This window comes from Triticum aestivum, chromosome 3B (assembly GCF_018294505.1).
Source record: "Triticum aestivum cultivar Chinese Spring chromosome 3B, IWGSC CS RefSeq v2.1, whole genome shotgun sequence".
NCBI classification, from domain to species: domain Eukaryota; kingdom Viridiplantae; phylum Streptophyta; class Magnoliopsida; order Poales; family Poaceae; genus Triticum; species Triticum aestivum.
This window is the reverse complement of record NC_057801.1, coordinates 408,023,905-408,038,893: the sequence shown is the minus strand read 5'-3', so window position 1 is coordinate 408,038,893 and position 14,989 is coordinate 408,023,905. Positions and strand designations below refer to the sequence as shown.

The window sequence follows — 14,989 nt, the reverse complement described above, 5'->3', positions numbered from 1 at the left end:
TGACATGTGTTGCAATGGTAGGTGGTGAAGCTCGACCGCTCAATCATCTAGATCTGACGGCTCGCAAGGCGACCGTTCTTTTTAAAAGACCCGCCACCAACGCGTAGCAGCACCCTTGGTTTATGGAATACACTACCCTTCAGCTGGCTCATGCATACTCAACGTTCATCGCTTGCGTAGCCGTCGGATCAATCTTGATTGACCGCTCATACAAGCCCCTCACATCCTGTCCTTTTTTCCTACGACAAGGGTCTTGTTTCAGTTGATTTTTGCAATAGAGGACTAGATCAGTAATAAAAAAATGATTTGGTGATGAAAACATAGCTCGAGTTACAGGAAACGCCGAAGGAGCCCCCGATGTTAGAGAGTGAGAGCTCGGACATTGCAACACAAGGCATGTTTCAGAAACATAGCTCCAATTGCAGGAAACACTGAAGGAGCGCCCAACGTGGGAGGTCGTCACGGTCGTGCTGGAGTGGAGCTGGCGTCTGCTTGCAGGACTGAGGTAGAGGAGGAGTAGCAACTCCGGCAAGCAACGGCGCTCCATGCCCAAGACGCTCGGGCCATGGCAGGGCGGTGGCCTTTCTTGGCCAGTTGTTGTCTCGGCGGACCTTTGAAACAAGGTCTTTGTTGCAAAGCCCCTAAGTGCAATATGGTAGCTGTTGCAAAGGTTCTCAACTGGCTGGGTCGGAAGATCAGACGATTGTTTCAGACAACATTTGACGGTTGCCGAGGCGGCTGATCTAGTTGAGTTATCATCCGGCGGACGCGTAGCATTGTGCCCTTGTTTATTGCTTTTTTTAGGAGAGATTGGTTCATTGCTTCTTTCTTTTTTTGAGGCAAGAAAATTGGTTCATTGCTACGATCACCCCTAAGAAAAAGCAATGAACCAATTTTGTAGCAATGAACCAATTTTGTAAGCTTGGCCCAGTTGGGAGGTCTGGGCCTTTTCGGGTTGCTCCCGCTACGTCTCAAGACTGGCACCGTGGCACGTGACGACGACAGACACGATCTCCTCTCCCGCAAAAAAATAAAGAAAACACGATCTCCTCTGCGCCGTGCATAATCAGATCGGACGGAGCGCATACCATCGGGTCCCACCAAGGCTGGTTGGTCCCCGTGCAGACCACGCACACATCTTCTCCTCCATCGCGCCTCTACTCTCTCTCCTTTCCCAGTCACCGATCCAAACCATCGCGAGAAAAAAAAAAGATCCCCGATCCAGCAACGAGCGCGCACCGGTGAAGATCGTGGTGGGAGGATGTCGTCGGACTACTCGTCGTCGTGGGCGCGCGCGCTCGTGCATATCTCGCCCTACACCTTCTCCGCCATCGGCATCGCCGTCTCCATCGGTGTCTCTGTCCTCGGCGCAGCATGGTGAGACCTAATCTCCCCCCTTCCCAGCATAGCCTCGCTGGATCTGCTGCGCGCATCTGCTCATACTGCCCCGCTGCGGTTTTGCTGTTGGCAGGGGGATCTTCATCACGGGGAGCAGCCTCATCGGGGCCGCCATCAAGGCGCCCAGGATCACCTCCAAGAACCTCATCAGGTGAGGAATCTCTAGAGCCTTGCTAACCTGGTGGGCCTGATTTGGCTCGACGCCGTCTCCTCTGCACTGCGGTAGCTAGATTTGGCCTTGCTTGGTGCACTGTGAGCTCCTGATTTTGTTCTACCTTGAACTTGATGATGCCTGGTTGCGTCCAGGAGGGGTTCTTCTGTTAGTTAGCATTGTGTTACATGAAATTAACCGGCGGATGTTTGTGTAGAGCAAACTACCTTGCTTCTGGTGGTAATTTATTCAATTAGCTTGGAGGGGCCAATATTCCTTCCATGGTGGATTGCTTTAAGGTGTTAATACGATGAGTTGACTTACATCTCTTGGTAGGAAGAATACGATGAGTTGACTTACATCTCTTGGTAGGAAGAATCGGACATTATCTCATTGCAAACTATCCATGGGTAAGTACACTGATGATATCCTAACAAATGCCAACAACAAGCAATTGTTATTGCCTAGCTGAAATTTATATGTTTTACATTTTAGGGAGACCGTGCCATTATTTGTTGTGCCCCCCCCCCCCCCCCCCCCCCCCCGCGACTCATTTTGCCTTTATTATGGTATAGTTTGTATGTGTACACGTGTGCTCATCTGCTTCACTTCTCCTTGCTCCTTGACACTTAGCATGTGAACAAACTTTCGTGGTTATGATATAGATCCTTATGTCCATTGTTGTGTCAGTCACCGATCCTGAATCCTCATGTTTCCCACTTGATTAGTCTCGTTTTAATAAACTAAGTTAGCTGTTATGTAAGTCGTGACAATGATAGATAGAAAATCAAAGCAGGAGGCTCATTTTCTTTTCTTTGTTTTGCGGTTCCTCTGTTATGTTAGGGCCATCAAGTTCTTACAGTGGTCGTGTGGGATCTGGTCTAGTTCCTTAGTTGATCTTTATTATTTTATTCGTCATTGAACCTGTGTTTGTGGCTTTTATTGTTCTCTTGTTTTGTTGGAGGGCATGTTCGTTAGAATTGTAACAGCATAACAGATGAAAAATAGAGTGTTTCACGGTTTTGGCTTTACATCTACAATTGGATGTAGCACAAACATCCTCTATGCCCGTAGAGGAAGAAGCATGTTAGTGCATATGATGTACTGGAGAAACATTAGTCTGATAGAAACCTGGGAGCTAGACTGCCATTTTGTTGGCCAATAACAAAGCCTTTCAGTCCCAAACAAGTTGGGGTAGGCTAGAGTTGAAACCCATAAGATCTCGAAACCAAGTCATGGTATTGGCAGGTGGATAGCTAACTTCCACGCAACCCTGTCCATGGTTAGTTCTTTGGTGATATTCCAGTTCTTAAGATCTCTCCTTCCGGACTTCCATGTCAAGTTTGGTCTACCACGACCTTTCTTGACATTATCAGCATGCTTTAACAGCCTTCTATGCACTGGCACTTCTGGAGGCCTGCGTGCTATATGCCCAAACCATCTCAGGCATGCTGGACAAGCTTCTCTTCAGTCGGTGCTACCCCAACCGTATATCATCATTCCGGACCTGATCCTTTCTTGTGTGGCCACATATCCATCTCAACATGTGCATCTCTGCTACACAACTGTTGGACATCTCACCTTTTTGTTGGCCTTTTTGCGCATACAACAGCGCAGGTCGAATCGCCATCCTATAGAACCTGCCTTTTAGCTTTTGTGGCACACTCTTGTCACAAAGTATGCCAGAAGCTTGGCGTCACTTCATACATCCAACTTTGATTTGATGGCTCACATCTTCATCGATATACCCATCCTTCTGCAGCATTCACAACATTTGGATCTTGTGAAAACATTTGTTTTTAGCTATAACCTTTTAGTCAGTTTGCTCATTTCAACTCACCATGGTTATTTGGGCTGAGCCAATGTACGCATGGATTACTAGTTCTTGGGATTTGTTAATAAACAAGCACAGAAAAATTGGCTAGACCTCTATAGTTAACATGAGCCCCTCAAATAAGTTCCATGTCTGCTGTCAAGGATGCTTCTGACAGCCTTTGGATCTTGTGAAAACATCTGATGGGTTTATGCTTGCATCTGCTTATTTATTATGCTTCTTTCGAGGCAAGCAACCAAAACCACATGGGAATTTTAGCAAAAATGGTTGGCTAATGCCTCCATCTAGCTTTATATTGGAAATTTATATAACGTTAATTCTCTTCTGATTGGCATATCATGGATATTCCTTTTAACTTCTGATACATATGCATCCCATTTGCTTTACAGTGTCATCTTCTGTGAGGCCGTTGCAATTTATGGTGTAATCGTGGCGATCATCCTCCAAACAAAGCTTGAAAGTGTGCCAACATCCCGAATGCATGATCCAGAGTCTATGCGAGCTGGTTATGCAATCTTTGCCTCAGGTCTTATTGTCGGCTTTGCTAATCTTGTTTGCGGGTAAGTGGTAGAATTCACATTTTATTTTCACATATATCATGATCCATGGCTCAAGATGATCAAATTTCGAATCTTCAGGGTATGCGTGGGAATAATCGGAAGCAGCTGTGCACTGTCTGATGCCCAGAATTCAACACTCTTTGTAAAGATCCTGGTGATTGAGATCTTTGGCAGTGCTTTGGGCCTCTTTGGAGTGATCGTGGGCATAATCATGTCAGCTCAAGCAACATGGCCAACAAAAGTCTAATTCCATCCATCTGGGAATCTCTGTAAATTATTTTGGGTGAAGCCCTTTGGAATGTCAACATGTGTTCAACTGTTTCTTATCTATTCTTTTTTCTTTTGCACGTTTTTGGTAAATCACGTATTTTGGTGCTTGATGCATCTGATCGTAGAGATACTGTTCCTACTGTAAAGACTCCATATGCCTGCCAGGTATCATCTTGTAGGTGCTATTGCTTTTGCAGAACGTGGACTGCCTGTTGAATAAAAGTATTGAACTTGAGAATAAGCATTTAACTCAGAATTAAGTCCTCGTGGAAGCCCCGTTTGGAGCGCCAGAGTTCTGAGGGTCACTTACCGAATTTAAACCGAGAGCAGTGCTATGGGGACGATAAAGTTTGGACGACTTGTGCACGATGGTTAAATCCAGCCGAAGAATGTCGAGCACAGCCCAGCAGTGGCCGCTGGATCCCTCGATCGTGCAGTTATCATCCAAACACTGTCGTGTGTGAAGCATTTTCGTTAAACCGATGGTTTATTCTCTTGTTTCAAAGAGACATTAATGATGTTCTAGGCCTATTTGCTGCCATGGTTGTTCGATTCATCCAAGAACAATTGTTGGGCGTTGGTTCCCTAACATGTGTAGAAATAAAGGGCAAGAGACTTGGACATTTTGGTAGCTTATAGAGTATATATATAGAAATAAAAGGCAGAGACTTGGACCTTCCAGCCGGGTCCGAGCCAAGCTGTCCTGGCAGATCGGACGGCTCGGACCAACACACGGCCAGGAGGCTCGCTTCTCTTGCGGTTGGAATAAATATGGCAGAGGTGTTCGCAAGGAGTCTGGATTCTCACTAGTTCTAGGCTTGGATCTTTAATCCACTTTGTATGCTTCTACAAGTGGGGGAGCCAAGTACATACACATGCATACATGCAGCAACCATGTATCACATACGCCATCATCATTCCTCCCCACATTCAGGTTTTGGTACCGATGATTAAAGGTCGCCCTGTGGACGTAGTTAAAGGCGTCTCCGGTAATCCCCTACTGAATGGTCAGGGAAGGAGGGAGGTAGCTTCTATCACTGCATTACCTCCGCAAACCCACCATCACGCCTATATATTAGTAATAACCTTGCGTTCATGAAGGCAAATTTGAGTGGTCGACTTCACTCAACATCGAGAAGATTATTAACATAAACATACAACGAGGATGCAACATGGCATTCAACACCTAAACATACTAAGATTCCTCCATATCCGTGAAAACTAAGGGGTCTAATCAGACATGAGGACAACAAGCAATGGGTAAATCAAGGTAAACTTAGAGTAACGATCGAAGTATGTAAGTATGAATCCACTATGATGTTGTATTACAGAGAGATGAAAGGGGATGATGGTGATGGAGATGATTGATGTCGTAGTCCCCTTGATTGAGATGATGATGATGTAGAGCCTTTCTATCGACCCCCCCTCCGAATCCCTTTCGAAGGCTAGGGTTATTGATTCCGTCAAAGTTTCTGACCTCTGTGTGGCTCTCCTTTCTGATCCAAAAGCATGGGGGTTAATATAGTCTTCTTCTTTTCTGGAATCCCTGGTGCGATTGGTTTTCGTCCCTTTTTACTTGTGCTTTCTATGGTAGGTTCCTATCACGCAAATCAACGTGATTTTCACCCCATATTCTCAGGATTTCTTTCTTATGCTTCAAAAACTCCTCTGTGTTCAGGATCCTAATGAAACCATAAAAAGGTGCGTGAACATGATAAATTCCGACAAAGCCTACAACTACGACAAGGAACTAGAAGTGAAACATCACGCAATTTTGGATGCATCAACTCCCGCAATCTAGAGTTTTGTTCGTCCCAGAGCAAATACCGCAACTTGAAAGAACAAGGCCATCTGGTTCATGAAGTGCGAATAAACATAAATGAATGAGTCCACTGCATTGAATCAAATGATCACATAACATACATGATCGATGAGCCCCATTGTATCGTCACCAACGAGAGAATTATGAAGGCTTCCACACCATTAGTGATCGGTTCATTAGGCATAACAACTCTATGTAATATTTCATCTATGCTTCGACCAAGCAAGTTGCGAGGGGCTCTCATTACTTTTGAAGCGTAAGCACGCTTTATTCGTTTTTGGACTTGATGTTTCATCATTTTCACCTTCTCTTGGGAAGTAGCTTGTTTAACATGTGACATGTAAGCTAAGCATGCTTAACGGGGATAAATGAAAAACGTGCTTCATAAATTTTTCAACAATTATTCTGAAAACTTGGAGATCTTGCGTTTCCCGCAACTTGCTCTTCTAATTTGCTTTTGTTGGATAAGTATCCAAGAACTATTTTTATTTTTCTCAGTAATTTCATAAGACAACCAAAGTGGAAATAACCTAGCACATATGGTTGCTAACTTTCGCTAGTCGATCGACACCCAAGATGTGGAAGACTTATAATTATACGGTGGTGAAGATATAATAACTCTGAAACTAAATCTTGTAGACAATACGATTATCTCAAGAATGCAATGAAACCTACTTATTATAAATATCTGCTAATAATTGGAGAACGATTCCTTCCTAGTTCAAAAAGGAACTCATCGGTTCAACTTATTATGCAAACGAGCTTAAGTTCAACTGAAATGCAACCATGCAAAAATAATAAAGATACAATGGCTTCAAATCTCTGCAAGCTTAACACTCCAAGCCGACGAGATTCGTTCATCCCTCTAGTTGGTGGTATTGTGATTTCTTCTTTGATAGGTGCAGGATCATGAGCAAGTGCTTGGCGGAATTATTCGTTGGTTGCCTCAAGCACGACGATGTGGGCTTTGAGTACATCCACCTTTGCCTCCAGTTGGGCAATGGCCCAAAGTGTTGGGAAACATAGTAGAATACCTGCCCTACAATCACCCAGGAACAATATGAAGATGCATAAGAGGTTTTGATCAATATCGTTACTGACTTCGAGTAGCAGCAGAAGTAGACGAGTCGGCGTAGACCGTACTTGGAGTCCCTCGAACCGTAGATGAACTATCCCACGACAAGCCCACGAACGATCTCTCAAACGGAAGACCTAAAGCACAACCTCTCTACTTGGTTGCAAGCGTACGGTCTTCAGGACCCGGCAACGCTTCACCGTCTAGAGATAATCATCGCCGGAGAATTAGAGGGAGGAGATTAATACCACACTGGGCTTCTAATTATGAGTATTAGAGAATCTAGGTCAAGCTCTAATTGATCAACTACGACCAACTAGAACTAGAACTGGAGAACTAGAGGAGGCTCCAAAACTTGTATGTCCAAATAGCACCAAAACCTCAAGTATACATAGGTTGAAGGGAGAGGGAGGGGCTCCACACAAGGAGGGAAGGCCCCTCCTTGTTGTGTCGGCCTAGGGGGGAGGAGGAGTCCCCCCCCCCCACTCCAATTCATCATGGGAATAGGGGCCGCCTCCCCTACATGGGCCATGGTGGCCCAATTCTTCTTCCACTACTTAGCCTTTTAAGACCCGTTGGTATTATTAGTTTAACATCACTGAAAACATTTCCACCTACATATTATTTATCGGGAATACTCAGTATTGCTGATAAACTCTGAAACCCTTCTGGTGACCCTGGAACGCTTCCGGTTCCTCTCGAAACTATTCCGAATATTAATGAAACAATTCCACAAATAAATCCTTGATACTCTTGTCCTGCTAACACTCAGCAGGTCGTGATTACCTTAACCTTGTGACCATGTAGGTTGGTTAAACATAGACATGAAAGAAACCCCTTCTTTCAATGACCGATAGCGGAACCATCGACGTCAATATCGATCCCCATGATTACACGAATGTCACTCGAGTGAACCTTCGTTTGTCATGTGATGTTCTCTTTGCTTCACGATACTTTAGAAAACCCGAGGTGAGATGTATCGGTATCCTCTTGAGCCATCACCATGCTCACTATACCGATCTCCTCGTCACCGGTTTTGTTCTTTTTTTCTCATTGATGTGTTCCGGCATCCCCATGGCGTAGTCAACTGTGTATGGACAGACGATGATGGATGCCATCACACCGGGAGGGTCCTAAAAATATCTATCCATCATCGGAGGAGTAAATTCCACTCTCGACCTATCGAGTCCCTTGTCAAACTTTCTGATGAACCCGCAAGTTCTCGTTATGATCACCGTGTTATATATGTTGTTTGAGCAACGCCAAAGTCCACCATACATTAAGAAGTGACCCTCTCATGGTCTAAGGAACTAAAATACACATTAACATTCCGTGTTATAACAACTGATTTCAGACGATATTATCTCAAAGTATAACAAACAAGTTTGGGTCAATTCAATATGATCGTTCTTTTCTAATGTCATATTCTCAAAGTTATTTTAGGACTACACTTAACGATGTCCTAAGATCCGAAAAACAGGATCACAAACAACACTTGAGCTAGTCTTATAGGTGATACTAGGAATCTTATTTTACCGTTTATCATTCCAAACGTGCATATGAGTTTTCCACCAAATCGCATATTCCAGGACCACAATAGTTATAACATAGAATATAAACTCTTAATTATGATCATGGAAATATAATAATACAATATTATTGCCTCTAGGGCATAGAATAGTCTCCCACTTGCAGTAGAGCCAATAATCTAGTTAGCACATTTTCTTTTACACCAATGGCAATCCGATATTTGTTCATGCTTTGATTGTGGTATAGCCTTGTTACTTGTGAGCTGCATTGAGATTTCCTCGAAGATAAGAGGATGATGTAGTATAGTAGATATAAGTATTTCCATCAGTTAAGAACCAAAGTTATCAATCCAATAGGAGAACCATGCAAAACTCGGTAGCAACACCTACACACAAAAGAGCAAATACTTGCACCCAACACGATCAAGGGGGTTGCAATCCCCTTGGCGGTTATTTGCAAGGATCAAATCTGATAGTGATAGATAGATAAATAAAACACAAAATAAAATAATGGTAAATAAATTGTAGCAAGGTATTTTTGGATTTTATATACGATAAAGTAGACCTAGGGGCCATAGTTTTCACTAGAGGCTTCTCTCTCGAACAAAAAGCATACGCTGGGTAAACAAATTACTGTTGGACAATTGATAGAAAAGCGCATAAATATGACGATATTCTAGGAAATGATCATGTATATATGCATCACGTCCAAGATAAGTAGAGCGACTCATGCCTGCATCTACTACTATTACTCCACTCATCAACCGCTATCCAACATGCATCTAGGGCATTAAGTTCATGAAAAACGGAGTAACGCCTTAAGCAATATGACATGATGTAGACAAAGTAAACCCAAGAAATATGTATAAACCTCATCATTTTCCCCTTAATGAAAACAATACAAATACGTGGCATGTCCCCTTCTATCACTGGGTTTGAGCACTGCAAGATTGAACCCATTACAAAGCACCACTCCCATTGCAAGATAAATCAATCTAGTTGGCCAAACCAAATGGATAGATTGGAGAGAAATACAAAGCTATAATAATCATGCATAAAATAATTCAGAGAAGACTCAATTAATATTCATGAATAATCTGATCATAAACCCACAATTCATCGGATCCCAACAAACACACCGCAAAAGAAAACTACATCGAATAGATCTCCAAGAACACCGAGGAGAACATTGTATTGAAGATCAAAGAGAGAGAAGGAGCCATCTAGCTACTAGCTATGGACCTGTAGGTCTTTGGTAAACTACTCCCACATCATTGGAAGGGTAGCAAGGTTGACGTAGAAGCCCTCTGTGACTGATTCCCCCTCCGGAAGAGTAATGGAAAAGGCCTCCAGATGGGATCACGGAAGAACAGAAACTTGAGGCAGCAGAAAAACTATTTTGGGTGGCTCTCTGATGTATTGGGAATATTTGGGAATTTATAGAGGTGGAATTAGGTTAAGAGGTGCAACAAGGGGCCCACAAGCCTGGGGGCGCTCCTCCCGAGATTGTCACTCCCTCATGGCTCTTCAGGTCTTCTCCCGAACCTTCTAGGGTCCCTTTTGGTCCAGAAAAAATTAAGCCTCCCGAGCTTGTATGTCACGCCCAATATGCTTCCAAGAGGAACTCAAAGGCACCACCAAGGATAGAGCTGCATATTGAAGACGCTTTGCAAGGTGGATATCATTACATCATACCATTATATAATAGATGGGGATACATACAACAGACATACAATGCCACATGAATACAACAACATCATACATAAGAGCAACATCTGACTACGGATGAAACACAAACAGAAACTCAAATGACATCCACCCTGCTAGCCTAGGCTGCCGACCAGGAACCTAACCCCTGAACAAAGAAGAAGCAGAAGAAGAACTCCAAGACAAGCATACATTGCTCTCACGTCAGATCATCGCATTACCTGTATCTGCAACTGTTTTTGTAGTAATCTGTAAGCCACGAGGACTCAGCAATCCCATTACCATGGGTATCAAGACTAGCAAAGCTTAATGGGAATGGAATGGATAAGTGGTGAGGATGCAGCAAGCGACTAAGCATTGTGTGGTGGCTAACTTTCGAGTACAAGAATAAGATGAGAAGCTACGCAATCGGTCGCGAACTAGTAATGATAAAGAAGTGATCCTGAACTACTTACTTTCAAACATAACCCCACGGTGTTCTCTTCTCGACTCACTCAAAAAGAGACCATCACGGTTACACACGCGGTTGGTGTATTTTAATTTGAATCTGGTGTCAAGTTTTCTACAACCGGATATTAAAAATTCCCATCTGCCACATAACCGCGGGCATGTCTCTTGAAAGTTTAACCCTGCAGGGGTGTCCCAACTTAGGCCATGACAAGCTCACGATCCGCGGAGACAATCCTCCATCGTGGGACATCCGCTCAGACTCGGGATCCCGGTGCACAAGACATTTCGACAATGGTAAAACAAAACCAGCAAGACCTCCCGGTGTGCCGACACCCTGATAGTAGCCGCGCATACCTCATCTCAGGCCACGTCCGGATGAGCACATCATACAACAACTAAGACCCGAGTTTCCCCGGGGGAAGCCGCACACTACTCTAGATTGGGATCAACACTATCAGCATTGGCCCCCTGTATTATGTGGAATAAAGAATCCTGGGGTTCATGGCGCCCTATGCAAATTAATTAATTAATTCAATATTATTATGTTGGCAAAAGTTAAAACCAATGTTGGGCCTTGCTGGTAGAGTTTTATTCAAAGCAAACTGTCAAGAGGGGCCCATAAACCCTCATCGTGCCAGGGACGCAAAATCAAGGAACATAACACCGGTATGACGGAACTAGGGCGGCAAGAGTGGAACAAAATATCAGGCATAAGGCTGAGCCTTCCACCCTTTACCAAGTATATATGTGTGCATTAATTAAATAAGAGATATTGTGATATCCCAAGATATCCATGATATCCATGTCCCAACATGGAACAACCTGCAACTACACCTGCAACTAGCAACGCTATAAGAGGGGCTGAGCAAAGCGGTAACATAGCCAAACAACGGTTTGCTGGGATGGTGGAAAAAGGTTAGAGGCTGTTTTATGGCATATAGGGAGGCTTGATAAACAAGTGGTAGGAAGCGCGACATAGCGATAGCATCGGTATAACTAGCATAGCAATGATAGTAGTGAGATCCAGGGTAAAGATCATCTTTCCTGAAATCCCGCTAGGAAGAAGAACGAGTCCATGAAGAAGACGAATGGGCGTAGATGAAACAGGAACCAAGCGTAGTCGAATGAATCCTCACGATCGCAACAAAACAGGAACTATCGAGAAGAAGCACAACCGGAAAGAAGCAAATAACATGGTAAACACACAACACATAAACATGACATGATGCTCAACCAAGTATGATGCATGACAAGGATATATGATGCTACTCATGGCAAGAGATGATGCATACAAGGACATCACATCAAAGCAAGTTTAAATGAGGCCGGAAACAACATATAACAATTCCGGTAAGTCCTCATATGCAAATTTCAAAATTGGTCCAGATCTGAATAAAACATTATGTTTAGGTTGTTAAACAACAAGTTATGATGCACCATGAAGACCTACATGAGTTTCTAGTCAAGTTACATATAAAGTTCATTTAATTTGGAGCTACGGCCTAGAAGATATGAGCAACACAAGTTAAACATGTCATTGATGCAAAATGCATTCAAACATCAAGCACACATACTCAAATCAAGGATGCAACAAGATATTATGAAACTATATGCAATTCTAAACAAGTTTCATATAGAACACGATGAAAACGGAGCAACGGTTCAACACATACACTCAAAACAAGCTATAACAACAATCTGCCCAAAATAGCAAGTAGGCACTTTGCAATCATCAAAACAACATGCTACATGGATCATATGAGCGCAAACTTGATATGCACTCAAATTACATATAACATGCTTAAAATATCATTAAGGTTCAAGTTCATAGGCATCGAGATTAATCCAAGATGATCAATGCAAAAAGCAACTTAATAACACAGATTATGACAGTGAAAAACAGGCATATGCATGAGCAGAGTTAATATGATGGCATGTTGGAGGCATGAAACAAAGATGCTACAGCAACTATACACAGCAACCAAGGGCATGGCATCAAAGTAAACATAAAAGGAGCAAATAACATCAAGGCATCATATGCATATGGCTCATGGATTAGTGGAAACCATCAAGACAAGTTTGAATGTGGTAACAGTTTCAGCAAGTGTAAAACAGCAACATCATCATAGCATGTTTACAAGCTTGGGACAGATGTCATATAAAGTCCAAAATTATCAGACTTAGCATTTGAATAAAGTAACCCTAGCATACTTCAATTCATGTAATTCTATCATCTCCAAAAGAGGCATAGATTAACTAATATCAAGTTCACAACATGACATCATGAAGTTAACAGAAAACTGGAACATCATTTAGGCAAGTTCATGGCAATGAAAACATATGATACATGACATATATGAGGCATAAAATGGCATGGAATGTTAGAGCATAACATGGAAATCAACACATGTCAACTAGGAATCTTCAGATTATGCATGGATTTGATGGTAGCATCAAGCAAACATAGCAACATGATATAACATATTCAGACTTGACAGAACATTAACAACAAGTAGCCCACTTCACAAGCTTGTTGCACTCACCACAGGGCATATCATGGAAAATGGAATACACCAATGTGAAGATGACATGATTATTCTCGTAAAATATGTTGGCATGATGCTCAAAAGAAAATCACACAAAAAGATGTAAAAATGACAAAAGGGAAAGTTATAATAGTTTTTAGCAGTTAACAACACTTAGCACTTCTGCAATGATGGTTATGGAATGTAGATAAACTAAAACAAGCATGCAACAACAACCATCGTGTAGAGCATCAAGAGATGAACATTTTGACATATCATACACTCCAAACGGATAAACATGGACAAAGTTACAAGGTACACAAGATGCATGCATGATGTTAGAAATCTCAGGGACTTGGTAGAAGAAAAAAAACAACCTCGGGGCAGTTCGGGTGGTCCAGGCGGGTTCGGTGCGGTCCGGACCGGTTCGACTGAACCGGCTGGTCCATGGGCTCGGTCTGGTCGGGGAGAGGAGGTCGCGGCCATGGCAGTTGCCGGCGGGGCCGGCGCGCAGGGAGGCCATGGCGCGACGGCGAGGTGCCGGAGGAGGCCGGGGCGGGCAGATGCGACCGTGGGGCAACCATTACCTGGCCGGATCTGGCCGGAGTTGGGCAGGGGCGAGGCGGAGGTGCGATGTCGGGCCGGTGGCGGCGGTTGGCAGTGCGTGCGAGGCGCAGGGCGGAGTTGTAGCAGAGACGCGAGGCCGCGCACAACGGCGACAACGAAGCAGGGCAGTGGAGAGGTGAGGCATGGGGCGCAGGGGCGCTCGTGCTCCGGCGAGCTCCTGCTGGAGCGGGGGCGGGGCGGCAACTCGGAGGCGGGGTCGAGCGGCCCTACTCGAGTGCGGGGTGATGCGGGCCTGGCGGCCGCGGAGTTCAGGCCCGGAAGGGCCCCGGATAGGCCTACATGGCCGACACGGTGGAGATGGGGCTGAGGGCGACGTGGCAGGTGCGGGCTGGCTGGAGGGGCGGCGCGGCTGGCGGCTGGATACTAGGCCGGCGCCATGTGGCGGAGGAGCGTCCGTGCTACGTCTTGAGCTTGCGTTGGTTTTCCTTGAAGATGAGAGGGTAATGCAGCAATAGTAGCATAAGTATTTCCCTCAGTTTTTGAGAACCAAGGTATCAATCCAGTAGGAGGCTCCTCAAAAGTCCCACGCACCTACACAAACAAACAAAGAACTCACAACCAACGCAATAAAGGGGTTGTCAATCCCTTCACGGCCACTTGCGAAAGTGAGATCTAATAAAGATAGTAAGATAAGATAAATATATTTTTGGTATTTTATAATATAGATGCAAAAAGTAAAGATGCAAATAAAAGTAGATTGGAAGCAAATATGATAATAGATAGACCCGGGGACCATAGGTTTCACTAGTGGCTTCTCTCAAGATAGCATAAGTATTACGGTGGGTGAACAAATTACTGTCGAGCAATTGATAGAAAAGCGAATAATTATGAGATTATCTAGGCATGATCATGTATATAGGCATCACGTCCGAGACAAAGTAGACCGACTCCTGCCTGCATCTACTACTATTACTCCACAGATCGACCGACTCCTACTGCATCTAGAGTATTAAGTTCATAAGAACAGAGTAACGCATTAAGCAAGATGATGTGATGTAGAGGGATAAACTCAAGCAATATGATATAAACCCCATCTTGTTA

General features: G+C 43.9%; 1 protein-coding gene across 1 annotated transcript; it reads left to right on the top strand.

Moving 5' to 3' along the window:
• Positions 1–1,102: 1,102 nt before the first annotated feature.
• On the top strand, positions 1,103–4,454 carry LOC123070097 (V-type proton ATPase subunit c''2). Its single transcript, XM_044493120.1, has 4 exons — positions 1,103–1,377; positions 1,472–1,549; positions 3,773–3,943; positions 4,022–4,454. Exons 1-4 carry the CDS (start codon positions 1,262–1,264, stop codon positions 4,188–4,190), a joined length of 534 nt encoding a protein of 177 aa, XP_044349055.1. The 5' UTR covers positions 1,103–1,261; the 3' UTR covers positions 4,191–4,454.
• The last annotated feature ends 10,535 nt before the right edge of the window (positions 4,455–14,989 follow it).

Bases quoted from the DNA above. Each gene is read 5' to 3' on its own strand.
- LOC123070097 (XM_044493120.1), top strand. From the start codon at position 1,262: ATGTCGTCGGACTACTCGTCGTCGTGGGCGCGCGCGCTCGTGCATATC. The intron at 1,378-1,471 runs GTGAGACCTAAT...TGCTGTTGGCAG, and splicing joins TCTGTCCTCGGCGCAGCATG to GGGGATCTTCATCACGGGGA. The intron at 1,550-3,772 runs GTGAGGAATCTC...TTTGCTTTACAG, and splicing joins ACCTCCAAGAACCTCATCAG to TGTCATCTTCTGTGAGGCCG.